Below are 24,905 nucleotides of genomic sequence, written 5' to 3'. Positions count from 1 at the left end.
GAAGTATTTCTGGAATAGCTGAATTGGAGTTAGAAGGGACTTCTTCCAGCCCAGTTAACATTATCATTTTATTAATCTTTTCTGTCTCAATGGGGCATGAGAGGAGTAAAACTGAGGCGTGAAACAGGGGTGTAGAAGTTCTCAAAGACAAATATGTGCAATACATAGATGGAGAAGGGGCAGAATTGCATGAATGTAGAGAGTGTTTAAAAGCTCCTAAACTGTGGAATGTGTGCCACTGCAAAGGCAGACATAGCTCTCAGACCGGTGTAGTGTTGGATACTCAATAGTGGGGCCCTCTGTACCAAAGTCTCATGGAGATCTAGGTGCCTGGGAAGAGACAAACATTTGGATTCAGTAAAAGAGTTGTTTCTAAGCTGGAGGAAGAGGAAGCAGGCACTAAGGTATAGGAACTTCTAAAAAAGAAGGTAGTGGCAACTTTTAACACTGCCAAAGACTTTTCTGCACAGGTTGCGATTTATCCCTCTCGTACTATGCCGTATGTGTGCTGGAAACCACAGTAATGTTTGTTCTCTTTTGACATCTTCATTATTTTTGTTCATATCTGGACTGGGTGGGTAGTGGATGTGAATAGGAGTTTGCTGTTAAAGTGAAACACCTAGATGGCCATGCTATCAGGTAGGAGGATGCATAGACTTACTGCAGGGCTTTTGCAAATTGATTTGCTATGGTAACAATTAACAACAGTATGTTGTTATGTTTTGCCCTGAAATGCCTTTTACAGAAGCCTTGAAAGACAATAAATGTAGTTTGATAGAAGCAGTGTTGGTGTTCACCAGCCTTAAGTGTTGGTTAAATTGTTTGCCAGGTAGCGATAACGTTAAGACCTGGCTGTTGGCAGCTTTGGAAGGTAACCACTTTAAGTGTGACAATCACATCTTGATTTTAGCATGACTAATGTGGTCATATGTTTCAGCAGTCATGTATTTCTGTGTCCTTATTACTAGCTCATATGCAATCACTAGCGTGCAAATACAACTTTTCTCTCCTATTTCTAGACAGAAAGGAACCTAAGCTCCTGTCAGTTTAGTTGACCATAAGTTACTGTGAGTTTTTCTGGACCCATCACATTTGACTCTTAATCCCAGTAGTTATCAAATGCATCACAAATATTTTGATCATGTATTCTTGTTTGCTCTGTAAAGTACAAAATCAGGAGGAGGAATACACAATTAATTTCAGGGAGCATGAGTAGCATAGCATGCAGCTGTACTGTCTATCAAAGTGCTTGTCACAGTATCTGTTAGGAGACTTAAAGTCTGAGAGGCTGTTAACTTAAAGGATATGTGACATAACTCAGTTCCATGGGAAAACTTAATAGCATCATATGATGTGAAAAGTTTTAAAAAGTCTGATTAACGGTAGTCATGAATTCTATTTATGTATTTACCTCTTCTTGAAGTAAACCAGGGACCAATTAATTTAAGTTTTCTTTTGTCTCTGATTCCTGCCTTTTTCCACAAAAATGATCAGAGGGATGGAACACCTCTCCTAGGAGGACAGGCTGAGAGAGTTGGGGTTGTTCAGCCTGGAGAAGAGAAGGCTCCAGGGAGACCTTATTGCAGCCTTCCAGTGTTTAAAGGGGGCTTCTAAGAAAGATGGGGACAGACTTTTTAGGAGGGCCTGTTGTGATAGGACAACACTAATGGTTTTAAACTAAAAGAGGGCAGATTCAGACTAGATGCAAGGAAGATGTTTTTCACGATAAGGGTGGTGAAACCCTGGCACAGGTTGCCCAGAGAGGTGGTTGATGCCACATCCCTGGAAACGTTCCAGGTCAGGTTGGATGGGGCTCTGAGCAACCTGATCTAGTTGAAGATGTCCCTACTTATTGCAGGGGGTTGGACTAGATGGCCTTTAAAGGTCCTTTCCAACCCAAAGATTCTGTGATTCCTTCTGGATAGCAGCTCGGAAGGCGCTGAGTTTATGCTTTTGATTGTCCAAAGAAGCAGTAAGTGGCACTTTTGACTTGTGATGCCATTCTCTTTGATTTGTTATTAAAGACAGAGACCAGAAATATTTTGAGTCTGGTTTGAAGAAGCTTTATTCAGATTTTTACAGGCATCCAAAATTGATGTTGAGAGGACTGTCCAATACAATAGTATCTTGAATTTTTTTCTTTTCCTAATAAACAATAGTTTAATGCAATTGAAGCATGAACAGTGTCTAATATTTATTTTATACCTGACTGTTTACCAGACAGAGAAGGAGGCACTTAAATGCATTTGTGCGTAGAGCTCTGAACTGAGAACTGCACCTAGGCAAGCAATTAGAAGAAATACAGCAAGCTGTAAAGCAAGAGAGAGTTGAACTTCTTTTCCCCAGTTATTCTCTTTGTCAGTAGTTCGCTTGAGAAATGTCTGTCAGCCATTACAGATCTAGAAGCATGACATAACTCTGCATGCTGAAGAGTTCTGAATGCTTCAGTAAAATCATTTTATGGCCACATGTCAGTCCAGTAGCCAACCAATGCTATGAAGGCTTTGCAAAGACTGTTAGAGGAGATAAGTTATCAGTGAAAGGAGAAGAAAGTTCTTGTTTCATGAATAACATAAGCGATGTTGGCAACAAGGATTTGGTGTAGAAGCATTTTGCCAACATGCATATGTTAATTTGGCATGTAATTCATCTACAGCTTGCCACAGAATTTTACATATCAGTAAAATTCTGAGTTTCCAGGTTGCTATAGGTTGTCACTATGTGTTGGCAGAATGGCAGCTGTTTAATCCAAACTTATCCTGCCGATTCATCTGTTTTCGTTAATACTAATTGAATACCTGACTGCATGGCATCTTAATGTAAATATGTGTCTATGTATCCAAACCCTTGCAAGGTAGAAAACTTTTTTATGCTAATTAGGGTTTCAGCAAAGCCATTTATGAATAACTGCAGAATTAAGTAACTTGTCTGTCAACAGTTTACACATGGCTCAGGCAGTAATGCACATTTCCTTTCTTTCTTCTAGGAGGGGATGACCGCCGTGTCTTACTTTGGCATATGGAAGAAGCCATCCACTCAAGAGTCAAACCAGTTCAGCTGAAAGGGGAGCATCACTCTAATATCTTCTGTCTAGCTTTCAACAGTGGCAATACGAAAGTGTTCTCTGGAGGTAAGGAAGGAAGAGCACCCTGATTTCACAGGAGTTTGCGTTGTGAATGCCTTGGAGTAGAAGTCATGAGTGAGATCCTGCCCCATATGAAAGGTCTTTTCCATAGCGCCCTAAGGATCTGGAAGGTGTCCTTAATCAGTAGATGAAGGTTCTTTGGGAACAGGGAATTCTTTAGCTGCGTGAATTTTGTCATGATGCTTCTTTTCCCAAGCCCTGGTGTAAACATATTGTGTCTGGAGCTATCATGAGAATCCTGGGTCCAGTCTGCCCCTACTTGTGCTACAGACTGTGGAACGTGGTCTTCTGTGATGCCCTCTTAGCTGTACTGAGAGCAGACCCTGCGTCCTCTCTGGCACTCGAGCCTGATGCTTGAAAATCTGTGCTGCCGCTAGCTGATTTTAATGCACCCTTAGATGGCTAATGAAGGGCTATTGCCATCTATTGGTGGATCACTTTTTCTCAAACCTCATTTCAGTTCTCACTAGGTAAGTGTCTGCCTTTTAGAACTGTTGGCACATTGGGCTCTAATTGGCCTTGATATTCTTCGTCTTTTTTAATATAAATCCACTTTTTATCAGAAAGTTTAATTCAGTCTTTAATAGAAGGAAAGTGGACATGTACTTGTTCTGGGGTAGTCATCCCTAGAATTTAGGTTCATTTCACCACTTGATTTTTAAAGTGTTGAGGTAGGGGGGAAAATTGAATTGAGAAGAAAAAGGCACAAGACTGTCAAAACGCAGTCAGTGTCCTTTTCTGCCGTACTTCATTTCCTCCATCTGACATGATAATAGAATGGACAGGAATTTGTATCTTTCATCAGTATGTCCATTGATATACAGCGAGACTTATTTTAGGATATTATGAGACTACTTGTTCAGAGCCCTTCATTATCTTTTTGAACCAAGATTTGTGAACTGCAAATCAATGCTATAAATTCATTCTAAGCACATGGGAATGGTGGAAGCTTCCCATCCTTCAACGCTATGTTAAAACTATAACATCCCTTAGAAAAAAAGGCATAACAAAACTTAAGGTGGTGTCTGATTTTAAGGATGATATGATTCAGATATACTTCTCAGGTGGAGAAAACCCAAAAAATGTCAAATAGTGATGCTTATCTTACGATCCTGGAGAGTGCTGTTTGTTTTATGAGAAAGACAGCAGTCCACACTGTCTTCAGATGAATGTGTCTGCATGAGTGATTCCAATGAAATTTTGGGCTGGAGTCTGTTTTACTTTAGTCTGAATTCAGACAAATGGAACCTTACATGAATATTCAAGGAATTAACTGTGCCAAATCTTGCGGGAGCAACTGTAATGGTATTTTCTCATTTCCAACTCAACTCTGTCCATTGCACCCTGCTGTCAAAGGCTACTGTTTTCACAGGAAGGGGAGCAGAGTGGTTTGACTGTACCTTGCCACTGCAGTTAACACCTGCAGTTAAAGATTTACGTGATTGATTATGGTGGATTTTTTCTAAGATGCCAGGTTAGATGAACTGTGACAGCTGATGCACAGACAAACTGGCCGTTCTCATCTCTTTTTCCTCCTCCAGTTTGCATAAACATTTCTCTGCCAGAAATTATTTCCATTGGAGGAGTCAGGAACTTTTTCAGCTGTTCCACCAAGATTCACAGAGCTCATCTGCAAGGGCTATGAGTCTGACTCTTGGATGCCTTGTGAAGAGTCATTTTGCTGCATGGCCTAGATGTACCATCTGTTTTATCTCTGTTGGAAAATGGGGCTATCTATATTTATTCACTCAACAATGTTCTGGGAGATTCTTAAAAGATCTGAAAGAATTGTGGGTCCTAAGATCTGTTGGTCATCATTCCCTCCAGTACTGAAGTTGGGTTGTATTCTAATCATGGAAGTCAGCATACTTTAAAAAAAAAAAAAAACCCTAAAAATTAGAGCATGGAAACTAGCACAAGGCGCACAGAACTCAATTCATTCTGTAAATAAAGCTGCCAACAACTAATGACTTAGGATCTGATGACCTTTCCCTAAAGCAGCTCTTGATAGCAGAGGAGGAAGGATTTTCCACTTCAGTACCAATTGAATTGCATCCAAGGAATTTCAAAGCTCTTTGCTTTGAAGGAGCATATGTGTAGCATGCACCATGCACATATAGCCATTACAAAATGCAAGGCAGGAACTGAGTGGACAGTGTTTTGCTTGTAACCTCTGGAGAAAAAAACTGTCTCAAGATACCAGAGAAGTTCTCATCCCTGAAGAATACTACTGGCCTTCTCTGTCCACATGCACTGAAAGTAGAGCAGCATTTGAAATGAAAGATTGCCTCTTAGTAAACTGCATGGACTTTTTTTTTGCTTTTAATGTTAGGTACTTGAAAAGCTGAAATAAACCTACAGGGTGCTGAATTTGTTTCTCTAGAGGTCTGATGTTACAGATATGGGGTTTAGGCCACCTTAACTGTGCTTCTCTGTATGTGCTCTGCAGTATTTCATCCTCACAGGTATAACTGAAGGGAATGGCAGATTATACTTGTCTTTTTGATCATCGTAATTGCAGTTATCAAAATAAGAAAGATTATAAATGGGAGAATTGTGTATATAGTTACAACACAGTTATTTTCAATGAAGAATGAACTGTCCTGTGTCAAAGTAAAACACTGTTAAGTGGGAACCCCACTGGGCTGAACAGCAGTGATATTTTCTGCAGGGATGAATCCTTACCAACAGTGACCAAGCAGTCTGTGGTTACATTTTTGTCACCACCTTCTCCTCCCTCACACGCAAAACAGAGAGAAGCAGTGGTTATTCCACACAACCCCTCTTTTCGTTCATTCTTTCTCATTTTGGAGCTTGTGATGGAAGGGAAGGTTGATCCCATGATGACTAGAGGCCTGAAGCCAGGCATCTGAAACAATTCTTGTGTTCATGCTGTATGGAGGGTGAGGAGCAGGAGTGTCTGCTGGAGGAAATTTTGTCGCTGGAGGAAATTTTGTCACTGGAGAAACTAGGCTACATTTTTCACTGGTGAAATACATAAGCACTAGATTAGTTTTACTAGGTATAAACCTTGCCTGTAATGTATAATGGACAGTTTCCATTGCAATTAATGATCAAAGGACACTTACACATAAATGACTTGTTTATTGTACCATGGAAAAGATGAGCTACTACAGTAATCTAAGACTGGCACGATTTAAATAGGAGCCTGTGCAAAGAGCAAGTGGATGTAGAAAAACCTCACACCTCATTAGTCAGAAAAACTTTCTCATATTTCTTCTGTTGGGACACACAAATTTAAATGTATATGGGATAACTGAAAACTGAGTCAACCGAACACTTAAAAATCATAACATGAAATCTTGCTCCTTCTGAACTTCTGGCTTTGGTGTACATCAGGAAAGTTTCAAAACTTGATATTGCAACTACAAAGACATACTGAGCATAAAAATATGACTTTGTGGGCTTTCTGTGTTTTTTTTTCTTCTAAATTAAATATAAATGTGTGTCTACTTAAATGTTTCTAAAGAGGAGGTGCCAAATTAGATAAATTAATATTCAGCGCAGAGACAAAAAAAAATGTTGCTATAGCTTGAAAAACACTGCCATGAGCCAGTGGAATTACTTTGTAGCTGTGATGTTCGTAGTCTGCATGCATGTGGTTAGTTTTCTTTGTGTTCAATGGATATGATCAAAGAGAAGTGACATGATTGTCTGGTTACTTGGGTTGGTTTTTGCTAATACAAAAGGAATTACACTGGCTGTCACGTTCATGCCTTCTCAATGGTTGCAAAACACTGAATGCTGACAGTGTGAACGGGTGGCATTTGAGCTGGGAGCCCAGTGCATTTTGCTTATGGCATCTCTTTTCACCCACCATTATCTTCTTATGAAGCATCCTCGGAGCAGGAAGAAAGGTATATTCGCATGAGAGTTAAAGGTGTTCTGCTGCTTCATATAATATTATTCTTTTCACCACAAGTGTCCCAAAACTCAAGCTCAAACTGAACAAAGAACAATCAGTGGCACAGTTAAGTAGAAGTATTTGTTGAGCAGTAGCAGATGGAATGTATTGGTGCATTTGATCATGACTGGAAATGTCACATGGAGCCTTTCACATAACTGAGCAGAGGGCTGACCTGAACTGGTCTTCTCTGTTCTTCAGTTTTGTTTTCAAAATAGAAAATAATAAAAAATATATATTGTTTTTATTTTTTTCACCATAATGCTTTTTAACCACTGGAACATGATGTTAAGTGTTTATATTTCTCTTTATAGGCAATGATGAGCAAGTTATACTCCATGATGTTGAAAGGTAAATACACAGTTTGTGTTTACGCTGCTTCAAGAGCTCCCTTAATGTCAACTCACTAGAGGCACTTTTTGTTTTAAATTAAAGGTCTGGCAGAAGAACACAGTGTTTTAATCCTGAAACATGCTTTTTATTTATCTAAACTCATAATCTGGATTGAAGTATTCCCCAGCTCCCCATTTTTTTTTAAGCACTTGGGTTCTGCATCATTTTGACATTGGAAAAGAGAATAGTTATTAAATACATATGCTCTCCTGCAGGCAGCATAGTAGGTTCTGAGTAGATTCGAAGCCAGATTATTCTGGTACATATACAAGTATTGTAGCACATACAGGCTTTTTGTTTTCTTTTTCAAAACTCTCACCTGACTTTGTATTTAAGATAGCTAGTGCTTGACCTACCTACCTTCCTCTTCAAACTTTGGCTGTAGCTGCCTGATTCTCCACACTAACATGAAGCATATTTATTTTGATACTTTTTACTAAAACTGCAAAGCAATTGAGAATTAGGCTTTTTTGTGCTACATCAAGATTGGGCTGTTAGTCAAAATATAATTAATACAGTAGTGGTAATGTATTAGATTTGGGTCCTCTAGATAGCATATCATGTATTTTGAGCTTACTGCTTTTGAAGTAGAAAACTATAATGTTAAGACTTTGACCTATACTAGTAACTTCTACAGATTTAAGCAATGACTGTTTAAATAATGTTAACTCAAAAAATCAAGTATAAAGAAAAAGCAGGAAAAGATGTAAGAACAGAGAAATACAAAACCTTAAATCTTTATGAGTTGCTTGAATCCTGTTTAACATAATTTGGACATATTTCTTGCTAGGTTTGTCCAAAGCCTTTTTGCATTGAACTGATCAGTGTACATCTGCCTTCCATCATACCTTATATCCACTTCTTGTATAAATCTTACATGAGAGCTGGGCAAAAATAACTTTGTCTTACTCTTCTAATGCTCTCTTAGGAATATGATGTTGTTTGGGGTTTTTTTGTTGTTTTAGTTTGCTTTTTATTTTTTGGGGGCGTGTGATTTTTTGTGTGTGGTTTCGGGTGGTGTTTGTTTTTGGGAGGGTTGTTTTTTGTTTGTTGTTTTGGTTTTGTTGCTGTTGGTTTTTTAATTAAATGTGGAAATGTCAACATTTTAGATGCTGGTGTTTGTTGTGTTCTGACTTTTCAAGCTTCTACAAGATCTTTGTCCTTTACAAGTTTAGATACAATTTTTTTTTCTTGCGATGTCCTAGATATTGTAACAGATCTTTTTGATATGTATTTATGTCTTTTTAATGTGCTTTTGTTATCGGGGTTTGCTTTTTTTAGGTGTGCTAGGTCCAGTTGTAATGCATACAGAATTCATTCCTCTAAGGCTATTTGCATGATCTTCTGAAAGAAACCGTACTATTCTGACACACTGAATTCTGATTGATTTCTATAGAAAGTTACTCTGTCTTCTTGAATGATAACACCAGGTCTATCAACTGCTTTTTCATACTTCTAAATGGCTTTTTCTGCTAGTGCCTATTTGGCCTTTCTGTTAATGGTCCTTAAGACAGAATTAGTATATCTGTCACTAAGAACAGTAATTGCTATGTGAGCAAAACGCTGATTTTACGTGTGATCTCTTTGGTGGAGTTTCCATCAGGTATAGGGTTTTTATACAAAGTGTATTCTCTAAAGAAATAAAAGGGTTTTGCCAAAGAAATACAACAACTCCAGAATCTTCAGTCTTAGTATTTTAGCTTTTGGCCTCTCCATGCCACTATTTCTTCCTTTTTAAATGATCTAAAAAGTTAAGAATGAGAGCTGAGAACAGTCTTTTTCTTTTCAATAGCTGGGGAATGGCTGAAATCTAGGTACTCTGGGGGACTTATTTTTATTTTGTTCTTTTTTGCTGCTTTTTCCTATTACTTCCTTCCAAACTGAATCTAATACAATGTGATTTCCATAGCATCTTGCAGTTTCTGAAGCTTTGAATGTGTGGGTTTTGTTCTGCAGGTTTTTTTTCCCTCATAGCATGACATCTTGGTCACTCTGCATGGGCTTTTTGTTTGGTTTTTACTCTAATTAAACACAAGGGTCTTCTCATGAAGTTACATAAACTTTGTCATTAAGTGTTACTAGGTAGATAAAGCTGTAAATACTTTGCTTTTTAAAACAACAGCAAAAGAAGGAAAAATTATAATATTTGTGTCTTTTTTTTTCAGCACTGAGACTTTGGATGTGTTCGCCCATGAAGATGCAGTGTATGGCCTTTCAGTGAGCCCAGTAAATGACAACATCTTTGCCAGTTCATCAGATGATGGACGAGTTCTTATCTGGGACATCCGAGAGTCTTCCCATGGAGGTGAGATCTCTAGATGGAAAAGATCATTGATTTAGGAAGAATTTGGGCAAGGTGGAGAAAATTATGTTTATCTGGGACAATCAAGACAGCGAGTGTTGGAGAAAGGTGAAAGTGAGACAGAATTCTTGTGGCCAGTGATAGGCAAGCCCTGGTCTTTACAGTTCAGTGTTACTGTCTTAAATTACTTCATAAAGTACCAGCATACAGTGCAGGCTAGCATGGAACTTGGTATGAATTGGTTTTAACTTGAGTAAAGAAGCAGTGGAGGACATGTTTCTGCAATAAAAATGTCTTACTAATCTTGAAATCAATTAGGAATGTGGATTTTTTTTTTTGTCTATAGCCTGAGACAAAAAATTTTTGCATGTTTAGAAAGCTGTTATTTTGATTTGAATAATTTTCCAAAGCTATTTATATACTTCCCTGTGACACTGAGAATTGTTCTTATGCATAATGTTTTCTGCTTATATGGAAACTTAGAGCCCTTATGTGATAACAGGCAAGTTGAATTATTACTACAATCTTTGTTTTCTAAAACAGAACTGAATACTGTTGATTTATGTAACGAACCTTCAGCTTCTCAAAATACTGTAATCTGTGTTTTTACAGCTGCAGTTTTAAGGCTGAAGAATCTCAGTTTAGAACTGTAGTTACATAAATTTGGAGAGGAATACTTCAGTAATTGAATTTCAGTATATGAATACTTAAGTAATACTTCAGTAAATGAACTTGTTAGTTTACCCCATCCTAAAGAATACAAAGCTGAGAATTTAAAACTGAGCAGTCTGCAGGAGTACAGAATCTGGTTTCCTTCCTTCACAGCTAAAATAAACTTTCATCTTCTTTTGTAAGCTGATTAAATGCAATTGCTTCAACTCATAGTTTCTACTCGTCTTACAGGAAAGTTGTTTATGGCACTGAAATCCAGCTTATCTATTTTGTGGCAATTTGTACACATTTGTTGTTGGGTCAAAGTTGCTGTTTAGCTGAATTAGCTTCTTCCATACCTACTGAATTTAGTAACTTTTCTAGACTGCGATTCTGTCCCTTTTTGACTAGGAAATGAAAGCTGAAACAAGACATACTTTATAGTCTCATAGGAGTCTTTTAGAGCCACTAGTATCATGAGGGCTTCATTGAACATCTTTCTTGATGAGCACCGCCAGAATACTTGCAGTAGATTGCTTATTGATGCTCTCGTGACCTCAGGCATATTGCCTTTGTATAAATAAAAATTAAACATATTGGCACTGCATTCAATTTTTAGTCATTTGATTCTTACTGTGAATTCTGATTCTCATTAATAATACCTCCCTCTTGCTCCCTCAGAAGTCCCTTACTAGCACAGTGAACTGTCTTCTCTTCAGCCAGTTTCTTATCCCATGCAATTCCCTTTGCTAAACCTGATACCATACTACATGTGAATTTAGTGCTCGTTAGATCTACCACTTTTCCCCTGTATAAAAGGTCATCTACTTTATCAAAGAGATCAAATCAGTCTGATGTGAGTAGTTTACCTTTCGTAAAGCCAAGTGTCACTTCATCCTTATTTTTCTGTTTTTATAATATCCAAGTGATGAGGCCAGACATTGAATACGGCTTCAAAATTAGAGATGGTGAAATGCTCTTTTGTTGCCTTCTCCTGAACGCTACACCATAAAGATTTGTCTCTGTTAGGAGAACCACCTGTTGCTGACAGTGGACGTCAGCAGTTGGTGGGACTGTATACTTAAATGCATCTGTATGAAGCTGCTTTAGTATCATAAGCCAATGTCCAATCTGATCTGAGTTTCTGAAATTGTATGAGATGAGGTTTGTCGTTCTTTGCGGTGGTTAAACCTTGCTACTGCTTTTACTGTTGTTGAGACTTTGAATGAGAAGGCTGCACTTCTTTTGGACTGCTGAGTGAAGAAGTGTTGGCAGCGGTACATTTGGGGCTTTTTTGGAGTAGTGTCTCAGGTTCTCGGAATTTTAAATAAAGGGCTTTTGTATGCTTATATAGGAGTCCTGAGTCAGCATTTATATATGAGCCCTGCCAATGTTTACTACAATACAATGATTGTCACTGGAGTAATCCCCTTGTCTGCAATGGTATTGTCATGGGAATAGGCACTATGCCTGCCAGCATTAAGTATAGTTAGTTACCCTGAGTGGCCAGCTCATTAAAACCTTGTAAATAACCTCCTAGTTTAAAATCATGTATTAAAAGAAGCTGGAAAAGGAGTTTCATTCCCCTTCTGTTTCTCCCTATCTTTCACTGCTGGGTGATTATGCAGTAATTTTTATAAACCCACTTTTAATTTTTGTTAGAGATGGTATTGAGCTTCTCCCTTGAGAAACAATTTCATACTCCAGTGTACAAGAGCTACAACTGCGAATGAGCATAAAGAACAATAAAAAAGTAATCCCCCTACTTTTCAATAAAGTGACTTAGTGCCTCATTAGTTTAGCTCCTGTAATCTCTCTTTAATTTGACAGGCTGAAAGGCAACTTTTGATATCTTAGAAGAAAAGTGTGGTACCAGGCCAGGCTATTTATAATAAAGGTGTGAAGGAAAACACCAGTAATTAGTAACAATGATTTGGCTAAAAAAATATACACAAATTAGAAGTATATTTTTAAAAAAACAACTCCTTTATTTGGCAACCTGATGTTGTTTGTCTCTCTACTCAGCTAATGCAAGCCATTGCTTCTCAGTGGGGGCTGCCATTTTAATAACACAGCCTTTTATGTCCCAGCAGGGATCTGATTTGATGATGCAAATGTAGAAGGTCAGTTTTGGTGTTAAACCTTACTTGGAGCTGCTGTCAGACCAACAGCAATCTCTAAAGCCTTGGGACAGCCTGGCAGAACAAAAGTTTGCTCCTGTTCTTCACTTTACCTCTGCCTCCTATGACAATTAATAGCACCACGGAGCTTCAGCCATGGTCAGAGACCTTTTGTTTTGATCACCGCTAAATGAATGCTAAAAAGGAAAGTCCCTGTGTCAAAAAGCTTGTCATAGAGCATAAGAGGAGGATACAGATGGAGCAAGACAAATAAACATTAATTCTGTCTCACTTGCTTGATGGGCAGTAGTTTCAGAAGGTATTGGGAATTTGGGAGGGTTATCTGTATAACCATGTTTTATATGTCTTAATGAGCGATATGAGGAAAGAAAATTAAGTGCCTTTGGAGGTACTTGTGGGGCTAAAGGTGCCTTCATACAGTGGCTCAAATAAGGGCAGTAAGAGTGTCTCCCAGGCATGTGAGCAGCGCAGTGGTTGCATCAAAGCAAACAGTGAACGGAAAAGTCTGGCATAATCCCTGACTCAAAATAGGCATTGATTCTGGTTTCTTAGTTGAGTGAAAGAGTGGCAGCGTGCCACAAAAGGTACACACAACAAAGAGAATTAGACTGTGCCTAAAGCCATAAAACTAGCAGAAAGATACAGAGAAGGATGACAGAGTCAAGGCTTTTTCCCATTCTTCATGGAGGCAACATTTTGACGGTACGAATAGGGCGGAGTAGCAGCCCAAACACAATCTTGTTCCACTAATCAAGAAGAGAGAGAGAGAGAGTCTGGATGAGCATGTTTTTAACTCTGTGTGTGAACAGCAAAAGCCAATTGTTAACATTTTTATGCAAGAGGAACACCCTTCTTGTTTACTTGTACAGCTGTTTGTACAACACTTAAGAGGTGGCAGGCCTCTTTTCTGCAGGGTTGGTAGCTTGCTTTGAACTGAGTTCCATACAAACTTATTTCACTTTTTATAATATTATTCTCCTATATAAGCAACTGCTGCTATATTTACATTTTGGGTGATTATCAATGACTGTGGAAGCTTCCAGGTATATATTGCTAGGAAACTTTCAGAAGCACCCCATGTGTAGTCCTTATTGGATGACCATTTGGTCATGAACCTTAAGAAAATTCAAATACTTCATCTTTAAGTGGCTAGTTTTAAACTCTGAGAACCTTCCATTAGCAAAGTGGTGTCTTGAAATCCAGTATGTGTCCTTTTCCATATTTAGACAAAGTTAATGTACACGTGGGTGGATTTTAAAACCTCAGTTTTTATATTGCTTTGGATGTGTCAGCTTGAGAAATGGTTTGAACATGTCTCCATATCTTCAGATCTTGTTATGCTGTTTCCATATTAAGCTGCCAAACTCATTGTATTGAACAGTTATATGCATTGTTTGTTCTCATGTCTGAAATCTCAACTTTTTCAACAGAGCCCTTCTGCTTGGCACACTACCCATCAGCCTTTCACAGTGTGATGTTTAATCCAGTAGAACCCAGATTACTGGCTACTGCCAACTCTAAGGAAGGTGTGGGACTCTGGGATATTCGTAAACCTCAGAGGTAAGATCTGGCTGTCCTTGTCTTACGCTGTGCTATGTCTTATGCTGTGTCTTTCCCCTGAGAGGTGATGATATGCCACTCTTTTTTTTTTTTTTTTTTTTTTTTTTAAGTCAGAACATACAATTATAAGAAAAGATGCAGAACAAAGTTAACAGCAGTGTTAATAATGCTGAACTAAATTATTTTGCATAATTAACATTCTTCTTCATACGTACGTTCTAATTGGATTTAAAATTAGGTTAGACCTTCAATGTTAAGGTAAGTGATTTTTTGGAAGCCTGCCTGGCCTCACCACTGCAGATTAACTTGGATTGGTGTGTCAAGTTTGCATCATTATATTTAGCACTGGCTTGCTAATACTGGAAGAAGCCATGGTGGGCACTGCCTGGTTTACAGTTTGTTTTTTGTACTCAGATCAGTTTTCAGTTGATTGCGGTCAAGGCAGCTTTTTACTCAATGCTTACGAGTTTTATGTGACTTCTTAGACACCTGGATAATCAGTTTGGGTGCATAATGTGCTTCCAGATTTGCACAGGATTTTAAACAAATGAAAAGAAGAGAATAAGTTTGCAGTATGAAGTATGGTTAGACTGGGTTCTAAAGTGGACATATGCAATGCCTGATACCAGAGTTTTGCATGCATGAGAGATTAAGCTTCTGTTGAACTCTTTCAGTCCTTCAGATTTTGAAAGTAATTTCCTTTTTTTATCATAATAATCAGGAAAAAAAAATTGGCCACCTCAGGTTAATGTTTCTCCTTTCTCCCCCAACTTTTATGTTCACATGTTTCCAGTTAAAAGTATAAGTGTAGAAAGGATAATTTGAAAAAAGTGAAAAGAGGAGAAAACAGGTGGTACTTGTTTTACAGTGCAGTAGCCTCAGCTAGTTAAAATCTTCTGTATGCTTGATTCTCCCCTTACTGGTGTGTCATGGTTTAACCCCAGCCAGCAACTAAGCACCACACAGCTGTTTGCTCACTCCCCCTCCAGTGGGATGGGGGAGAGAATCGGAAAGATAAAAGTGAGAAAACTCATGGGTTGAGATAAAGACAGTTTAATAGGTAATGCAAAAGCTGCACACGCAAGCAAAGCAAAACAAGGAATTCATTCACTATTTCCCATCGGCAGGCAGATGCTCAGCCATCTCCAGGAAAGCAGGGCTCCATCATGCAGAACAGTTACTTGGGAAGACAAACGACATCCCCCCACTTCCTTCTTCTTCCCCCAGCTTTATATGCTGAGCATGATGTCATCTGCTATGGAATATCCCTCTAGTCAGTTGGGGTCCCAGCTGTGTCCCCTCCCAACTCCTTGTCCACCCCCAGTCTACTCACTGGTGGAGTGGGGTGAGAAGCAGAAAAGGACTTGAATCTGTGTAAGCCCTGCACAGTAATAACAAAAACATCCCTGTATTATCAACACTGTTTTCAGCACAAATCCAAAACGTAGCCCCATATTAGCTACTATGACGAAAATTAACTCAATCCCAGCAAAACGCAGCACAGGTTTCAAAGTTCAAAAAAATGAAGAGAGGGGAAAACAGGTGATAATTGTTTTACAGTGTAGTAGCCTTGGCTAGTTAAAATCTTCCTTAGTGTGCACTTGACTCTCCCTCTTGGAATATCTAGAAGTGCGTATCACTAAGAATTCTTCTTGGGTTTGTACTGTACACAGAGGAGCAGCAATCTCATATGAAGTTAGTTATAACTGACTTAAAAAAAATTCTAAAATGTTTAGACATCCATTACAATAGCAACCAAATTACGGTTTCAGGAGGGTTTATTCTTAAATTGTAAACATTAATGGTTTGAATTGATTTTTATTTTTAAGCTTGAATCAGAATTTGCACTCTGATGCTGGTGGCTCTAGAGCTCGCTGAGATTTGTAAAGTTTGCCAGAGCCCTTGGTGGCAGCTGTTGTACAGTCTGCTATTAAATTTAGGTTTGATAAAATTTAATGGGAAGGGAGTTGGGAAGTTGCCTGAGCTATCTTCTTTTATCCTTGTCAAACTCTTTAGGTCTAGGTCTTAGTAAGTAACTTTCTAACATCAAACTAACTTCAGCATTTACTGGATAGAAGGAGAGAAATACAACAAGTTAGGGTTATTTTGCTCTTACAAAACTTGTTTCTTGTTTTTTTCCCCATAAAATTTCTGCCATTTTAACTTCAGTTCATGCCTGTTTTTCGCTTGTGAACCAATATGGACAAAGTTGGCTTCCTCTTGCGAAGCCAGCTGGCCTCATACTGGTGTTGCAGGATTCTTTGTTTTTCAGCTTCTACGTCAATTTTGTGATTTAAAAACTTCTGCAGGTTGTGTTGGTCTTGTTTTTGAAAGGGAGTTATACCAAAACATTTCTCTCTTCAGACATTTATTCTTAGAGTGTGTATATAAGAGAAATTATGCTGATGGATTGATACAGCTTATATCAATAGAAATTCTATATGGATGCAAAATTTAGACCAAGTTTTTCACTTGGGTAGCAAAGTAAAATGGGATCACCCCTGGAAAGGTTGTGCCAGGCTAACAGGAATAGAGAGAGGAAGTAAGTATCACCAAGGATACAAGCATTGACCCTGATAATGCAGGAGCAGATTACTTGAGTAAGGAATTCTCCTTGTACCAATTTTAAGAGCTGCTTTCTAATAGCAGAAATAGTGCCTTTTCCTTAGTTTTAGCTATTGTCATTAAGACTTTGATCTCCAAAAGTTTCTCAGCGTATATGTAAAAGTGTTGATGAGCTATTCCTTGGGGTGGCAGCAGCTATCAAGTTGTGGAAACTCAGATGATCTCCAGTCTAAATGCTATCCTTGCCTTCTTCCTCACTCTTAACCACAAGGCAGGATGCTTGCTGTGAGTTTGTTGGGGGCTACTGCATGTGTAGGGATAATAGTCTGGGGTTAATTTGGGATATTATAATTAATGGAATAATGTGATTAATAATAATGGGATAATAGTCTGTAGTTAATAATTTGCTGCTAGTATAACACTTCATGTAAAACTCATTTCCCCCAACTACTGTCCTGTTCTCTGTCAGTTCTCAGATGGAAACAGAGTTAAACTGATGCAGCCACTACTTGGTTTGCTTCATAACTGAAGACTGTTCTGGGCAATCCTGCTGCTGCTCCCATGCAAAGGAAAAGCCTGGAATTCCAAAGACTACCTGTTTGTGGCTAATAGCAGGCTACTGTAGCTGGCAATACCTTCACATGACATGTATTATGGCCAATAGCACTGGTGCAGTAATACTCTTAATAGATGTAAGTGAGGTTTGATAAGCCCGCAGGGTTCGGCTGGCCTTCACTCATTTGAACGGGATCAGGCTTAGTGCTGAATTTCTGGTTTTGATCAGCAGAGACTCCTCCGGTGAGGTATAGCTTTTCTTTAACTTTGTTCAGCTTTATGATGCACTGTCAGAAAAGGGATGAATTGTTGTTAACTTATAAATTTATATGGCAGTCAGTGGAATATGGAGAATTGTGCAGTTTTAAACTAATAGCTCCAAATTTTCAAAATCTTGAATGGAGTAGTGATATCCTAGCAGGTTAGGGAATTCAGATACAGATTCCACTATTTGTCAGAAACAAATGAGCTGCATCTAGTTATTTATCCGGAAAATCTGAGGATTTTTACACCGGAGTATTTTTCTCCAAAAACAACATGGCTCTTCTCCAATTGGGTTATAAGAGAATTTGTCTTCTAGCTTGCCGTTACATGTCTCCAGCCATCTGAGTTGGTTTTATCCACTTCTTTAGTCAGACAACACTAAACACCTCTACAAATTAAAAATAAAATATTTTTGGGCTTAGAAAAAAAGGTCCCGATTATGAGTAAATTTTATTCATATACCGTAAAATTGGTTAACTTTCTGATGGGAAGCTGGGAGTGCTTTATGCTTGGGTACTACAGTGAAGAAGGTAATTGAAAAGACAGCATTTCTTGGCATTCATGGGGAAATTTAGAGAGTTGCACAGCTCTGAATTGTGAAAAGTTTAGCTCACTTCAAATAGTCATAATTTGATTAGTCTTGCTGACTGAGTCAGGATACAGAGGCGGATTCATTTTGCTTTTTCCCAAAGTTCATTCACAGCTTGATACCTCTTCTGTCTCAGATTTAGTGCAGCAATTGAGATTCCCCCCTTCTCCCGCAGTATACTAATAAGGTCTGAACATGGTGGGCTGGCTCCTCAAAAACAGCGTATAAAGCACTGTTAAAGTAGGACTAACTAAGTCCAGCATGACTAGGAGTTGACTAGTGATTCTGGAAATCTTATTTTTCTATTTTTAGAACGTGTGAGTATTGCCATTCTTTGAGGTGGATGTTAAACTGAAACCAACTGTATTGTTTCTTTTTTAAAAACAGTGCATTGAAAAGCTTAAATGTGGTCTTGATTAATGAGGCTGTTGTAAGGCACTCACACCACTAGATGGAGTCTGGAAGCTGTGCCTTTTTTAAGAAAATCAAAAAAGGCAAGTCTGTGCATCTTAAACTGTTTACAATTAAATATGTATTGCAAACATATTCTTACAGAATTGCTGGGGGCAACTCAGCAAGTCAGTTTACATATATATTTCAAGCAACGACTGTGTAACTCCACCTGTTTTTAGGTACACATGTTCTCCCTTCTTCCCCTTTTCCATGCAGCCCCATGCCCACCTCCTTCTTTTTACTGGAATCAAAAGACTGCTTTTTTCCCTAAGAAAATATGGTAATTATCCCCTTAATGCTTTCTTTTCCTATGTTCTCTGCCCTCCCTCCCAACTAATCTTGACCTGTCCTATTAATGACTATCACATACTTTTAAACTGGTTTTCATACTACAAAAAGACTGTTCACAGAAGTGTTTTCTGCTTGTTATGGGGGTGTTGAGCCTGTGCTTTTTATGCAGTGGGATGCATTTGTGTGTCCAGTTCAAGGGTTAAAATGCTGCATCTTGGGTCAGTATCAGAAATAGATATCGCAGGGCATTTTGGGAGCCTGGGAGGGCTTAATCTAAAAGCTCCCAGGCCCTTGTTCCTGCGATGTCCATTGCACTAATTCTGTGGCTCACCTGTTTTTTGAGCTAACTCATCACGCTCAGAAGTTAGAAAACTAACCTGGAAAAGCTTTGTAGCTTTCTTATGGCCTAGCAAGTTGATCTGGGTTCAGGGAGGGCCCAGTGAATAGCAGAGATGGTGGAGAACAGAGGGAAGCCTGTAAGGCTGAGAACAGGAGATAAGAAGAAAGCAAGACCCCCCTCTTTTGAGGAGCAGCAAACTATTAGGTATGTTCATCTGTTTGTGGCATTATTGTTTCACTTGCTTCAGTTTCTTTTGCTACACTAACCTTACCCTTTTTTGTCTCGTCAGCACGGTCCTTACAACCATTCCTGGTGGTTTTTTACAAAGTAGAAGAGGTGAAACATAACTGAAGTTGGGGATGATTTACCTTCCAAGGCTGCCTGTTTCATGAGAATAAACTATAAGCAGAGAGTGTTCCTGCAGTACAACGTAGTGTTCCAGGACACTAGTCTTGAGCGTTAAGTTCTGGGAACACTTCCGTCTCCAGAACTCAAGAACTGTGTTCAAGCTCCGAGTGAGGTAGAAATGCCTACATGTTGAGAGACCTTTTTAAGATTCTTCTGAAAGTTCAGGAAGCCTGTGCCTTCTGTGTAGTTACAAGTCAATGCACTCAAAAAGTCCAATGATGAGATAAAAAAATCCTGAATCACCAGAGCAAACCTGGTATCCTTTGGTGACTGTAAACCTTATGGCGTATTTTAAAAACTAACTTGATTGTACAAGTCAATATTAAGCCCAAGTTAAAGGAGTGTCAATTTCAGCATTTTCCATCAAGCTTTAACAGACAAAGCCAAACAGGAACATTAATTCAACCTTGATTTCTTTCTTTGTCTTGGTTGAGGAGTAACTGCAGTTCAGAGCCTTTTTAAGCAAATTTTTAAGCTCACTTTAAATGAATACTTATGTCTCAAAAAAACACCAATCAAGAAGGCTCTCTTAATGCATGTCAGACTAACCTTAAATTTGCCTCTTGCACTGAGAATTCAGAGGAAGCAAACTCCCAAGCTGTGGATGAGGAATACCTGTTTTTAGATATCAGTGAATCACCTAGTGATTATCTCATTAAATAGTGATCAAAATATAGAGATGGAAATTTCTTCCCTGTAATAGATTAATTAGATTCAGAGGGGTTTTGGGGGAGGACTCTTCTTAGCATGTTTATGAATGCTGGGGTATGTTGGTCTTGCCAATGCGTGGAGGACTTTGAAGTATGTGGCTGTACTGTACTGCTGGTCTCCGACTGACGGTGTGTTCTCTAAAGTCTTTGTCTTGAACAGAGCTTTTTTCTGCCAAGTGTTAATTGCTGGGTGTTCAGCTTAGTACTTGTACTGCAAGAAAACACAATTTGGATTGTGTTTTTTGATCTCTTAAAACAATGTAATGAATGTGTAATTTCTGATCCAAATCTATTGGAAATCACAGGTACTCGGTACTTCTGAAAATCCACTTCTTGGCTCCTGATTGCTTTGCCTTATAGTTTCACTTGTTTCATTTAGTTCACAGCCTTTTAAAGACCTGATGAGTATTACTTTCTTGTTTCCGGATCAGTGTAATGGTCTCTGGCAAGAGGAGAACACTGTCTGTACTGCATGACTTCTTTCTATGGAGGGGTATGGAGTATCTCCGTACTCGTGATAATCTAAGGACATAGAAGTTTTGCAGGTGGTTTATGTTAGACTGACATGCTGACATGTAGTTGGAAAAGCTAGGTTTCAGGTTCACAAGTCCTTTGTCAGTTTTGAAATAGAAGTGGTAGCTGCCAGAACTACAGGCAATTTGAGAACAGTTCTTCAGAGTTTAGTTAGATGATGTCAAATAGACCATCTTTGCAAGAGAGGGATAAGTATTACCTCTGAATAGAGGCATGGTGTATTTTGTTGGGGTTTTTTTGTTGATGGGTGGGAGTGCAAGGAAAAGGGAAGAAAGGGAGATGATGAGTATTTGCAGCTCTGTCTGTACCACAAGTGGTATTTATAGCCTGTTGCACAAGAGAAAACCTGTGTGGTGGTGTGGAAGATATTCTAAGGTCATAAAACGAGCATCAATAACTGAGTCCAAGTCCATAGATTAGGTCTCCAACGGTTGCCAATTTTAGTTTCCAAGCTCATACCTTCAAGGTATTTGATCCTTAAAGATTGTACCAGAAGAACAGAGACAGCAGTTACTTCCTGAGAAATGTTCATGCACATGCTGAGTGTTATCCTTTATACCTTACCTTCCTGAGCTCACTCTAAAAAAGCACCTGTTGTCTTGTTTTATCTGTGTGTTATCAAGATGTCTGATATGTTGACTGAAATATACTGAGCTTCTGGAAGTGCAAGTGTGGGATCCAGTATTGTTGATGGTTGTGTTGCAGGGGATATTAATCCAGGGGGTAACCACAGAGAATGAGTTTAGGGAGGTTCAGGGCTCTTTAGAGGGTGAATTGGGAATTTTCTTTCAAAGTAGCATCTTTGGTTTAATTGGTATTTCCTTACAGGTTTTTAATAAGATGTTACATGATGGCTACAGGAATGGGATGGCAGGAATAGCATATGGAGATTTAAGGTTATTTTTCTTTGACTATTCTGCATTTTGACCCTGCATGTAAATGAAAGAAGCTTGTGGTTCTAATCACTTCTGATGCATGTGCTTTGGGATTGTCAAGGCCCCTGCAGATGGAGGAGTCCTCTACATCATTGAATCGGCAGTTATGTGTTTAAATTATTTCCGTGCAATAGAAGTGTGCTGTGTGTTTCTGTTTGGAGACCTTTGTCAGCCCTGCTCTGAGCAGAGCACTGTATTAATGAGTGCAGGAAAAATGTGTCTATCTTGGCAACCACTTTTTCATTGTCAATCTTATCAGTTCATTTCTTTCCCTTCCCAGCTGAACCATTTGTTGTGAGTTTTGACTAACTTTATGCTTCTTAAAGTAATTCATTTAGCTAGGTTACAGTATAACAAATTTTAAGTGCTATTTCGGCACTCACCAGTATGGGTCAACCACACCACCTTAAATAGTTCAAATAACGATTTGTCCTCTCTCACAGTTCAGGAAATACAACTCATCCCACACGTGTGCCATCCGCATCTGTTGTGCTTCTGTGAGGCAGCTCAGCTGATCTGTGTGTCTGAACCTAGAATTTGAAGCTCTCCTGACCAGGTCCAACTTGGCATATTTGCCTCAAATAACACAGAACCTGAACTTAGATTCCCCCTGCCCTTTGTTTGCCATTATTTCTTAAAAGTTCCTTTTAGTGTCATAAAAAGTGAGCTGATTGTTGCTGAAGTTCCTGGGGATTGAATTATTCTTTTCTGAAAAACTTTGGGATGTGCTGAAGGAACTTTTGAATGGTAATGGCATCTGAGGGGTGGTATTTTTTGGGATTTGTTTTCCTCATTGTAGCCATAAATAAATCTTCAAACTGTTTGCCACAGGTTTAGCCAAAATCAGGTTACTTCAGTAGTGTTAGAAATATCTAAGGTAGTCTCCTATGTCTTTGTAGTAGGGGGCCACTGAAGAAGAAAGGGAGTACTTGCAAATAAGCCTTTTTGACTCTGGGCAGAGAGAGATGCTGCCAATCATTAAGACTTTAGTCATGCTGATGGCTTAAGTGGTATTTCTTCTGGGAAGAGCACTTTTCTGCATATGGACTTCTTTTTTGTGCTTGCCACTTTCAACCAGTTGATGATACTCTTTTTTTCTTTTCTTTTTCCCTTTTAAAGACAGAAGTGCTATGCTAAAGTTGCGAAAGATGTAAATAATTTAATTTATTGCTAGGTATTTTTTTACTCTGAAGCAAGAGGTCTTTTCTTTTTTGCGGCTGTGAGCACCAACTAATAGATAGTCTAGAAGTATTTAAGTAAGTGTGCAAGTCTGCCAGATACTGCCTGGTATTCAAGTGTGTGAAGCAGGTGCTGTAGTCTCTTTTTCCCACCTTTATGTCTTGTCCTTATTGCACAGTTGACTAAGGCGGTACCGTAAGAAAGGCCCTCTCGCTTCGCTTCTGTTTTAGATGTACACATTCGTTATCTCACTTGCAGTCCTGCTGTATCAGGTCCTGACCTTGTCAGCCCCTCTTGGGATAGAGGGTTTAGCTTAGCTTTTTCTACATTTAGGCTGGTATCGTTTGTGTAGTGGAGTATATTCAGCTTAATTCACTGATGTGCAAATTGAAAATCTTTGAAGTTTTTTTTCAATGACAGAATGAAAGATTTTTGACTTTCCTCTAGCATCCCCAGCTTTGTTGATCAGACACAGAACTGAGTTTTGGCGTACTGAGTTTCAAATGTGTATTGTTAGTAGATCAGCTTTTAAGTCTTTGCTATTCTCAGATAGGGCTATGGTGACTCTTCTTCTGTTCAGCTTTTACTGTCTTGATTTAGTAGTTTTCTCAAACCTTCATTAGTTAAAATCACACTATCCATTGCAGATAGTTAGCCCTCCCTCGTATGCATGGGGATTTTCCGATTTGAAGATTAAACTTTTTCACACCTACCAGCATCCCTACACGAGCCCTGGTTTGGTTCTGGCCAGGGAGTCTAAGCTAAGTACTATCCCTTTGCTTTGTGGGATCCAGCTTGCTCCCAGAAGCAGCGGTGGCATTCAGGTTTATAATTTTCAAGACTGTAAGTAGCTTCATGCAGTAAACACAAAGTCAGGAAACCTGGTTTTGTTTCACAGTGTTGGGTAGGTCTGTTGATTGACCTCTCTTGCCCTCAGTTTTTCCTCTATCAAGGAATGTGAACCCTGCCTACTTCAAAACCCTCATGATGCTTAATCTTTTTGTTAGCTTTGAAATTCTCTAACACACAGGTCTGCAGGAATTTAAAGTGCAAAGTATTGTACTTGCAATGCAAATTTTGAAAGTATAAAATAGTATTCTGTTTTTCAAAAGAAGCTCTGATTTAATGGGTTTTTGTAGCCTGCTTTCTTAAGGAAATAGGTCTGTGATCACATAAGCCTTGCCCTAATCAACTTTATGCCTCATTTCAATAAGGAAGGAGTTAAAATGAGGAAAGGAATTAAGAGAGATACCATTTTTTGTTTAAAAAAGAGAGTAAAATTACAAGGAAAAAAAAGGTGTCTGAATACAAGGGAGAGATCCCCTTAGTGCATTTACTGGGAGAACATCTGTAATGTTACTTTAACCCTGTTTTAAGAAAAGGGAATTAGTCTTTGAAACATCAGTCCATGGGAAACTTTGGTGGAACCAACTTGATGAGACCAAAGTTGTGTGTGCAGTTGCACTTGGTTAGCTCTACATGATAATTTCTATTCATCTTGTACCTATTAGAGGCAAAAGCTTTATTGATTCAAGACTGGACTGTGCTTCTGCAGGAGCATCTTGGATCTTGCCACCTTTCCTGTCAAGAGAAAGCCTTACTTTCTTGTTGCTGCTCCTTTCTTTAATTTCAGCTTTTGTAGCTTTGGTAAATTAAAAATTCATGCAGCTTTGCTAGAGAAGAGAAGGGGGGTGAGTGTACATATATATTATTGGATGAGAGAACAAATCTGTGCCTGGTGTTACTCAGCTTTCCTAATGCAGTACAAGAATTGCAACACAGAAATGTGTGTAGGAGAAAATGCTTTATAGGACTGCAGTGTTGATACGTGACTGCTTTTGCATAGACATTAAGGTGTGAAAGTGGATTTACTCTTCAGGAGGAATTACCAATTTTTACACTCAGATTATTTTTCTGAGGTAACGTTCTCTGGTATCTGTGTTCTTTGTGTTTTACTGACTTCGG

The 24,905-nt window shown here is 38.8% G+C and overlaps 1 protein-coding gene across 1 annotated transcript in view; it reads left to right on the top strand.

Moving 5' to 3' along the window:
• DCAF5 (DDB1 and CUL4 associated factor 5) overlaps positions 1-24,905 on the top strand; it is a gene marked incomplete at its 5' end in the record, with an annotated part of 77,905 nt that overhangs the window by 7,939 nt on the left and 45,061 nt on the right. The window contains 4 exons of the mRNA XM_081999832.1: positions 2,987-3,130; positions 7,385-7,421; positions 9,629-9,768; positions 13,988-14,117. Coding sequence (XP_081855958.1) covers positions 2,987-3,130; positions 7,385-7,421; positions 9,629-9,768; positions 13,988-14,117 — 451 coding nt within the window. The remainder of the gene's footprint in view (positions 1-2,986; positions 3,131-7,384; positions 7,422-9,628; positions 9,769-13,987; positions 14,118-24,905) is intronic.

The sequence above is a fragment of the Phaethon aethereus genome, assembly GCF_964289735.1.
Source record: "Phaethon aethereus genome assembly, chromosome: 5".
NCBI lineage: Eukaryota > Metazoa > Chordata > Aves > Phaethontiformes > Phaethontidae > Phaethon > Phaethon aethereus.
The sequence above is the reverse complement of the archived record's forward strand: the minus strand, read 5'-3'. Positions and strand labels throughout refer to the sequence as shown.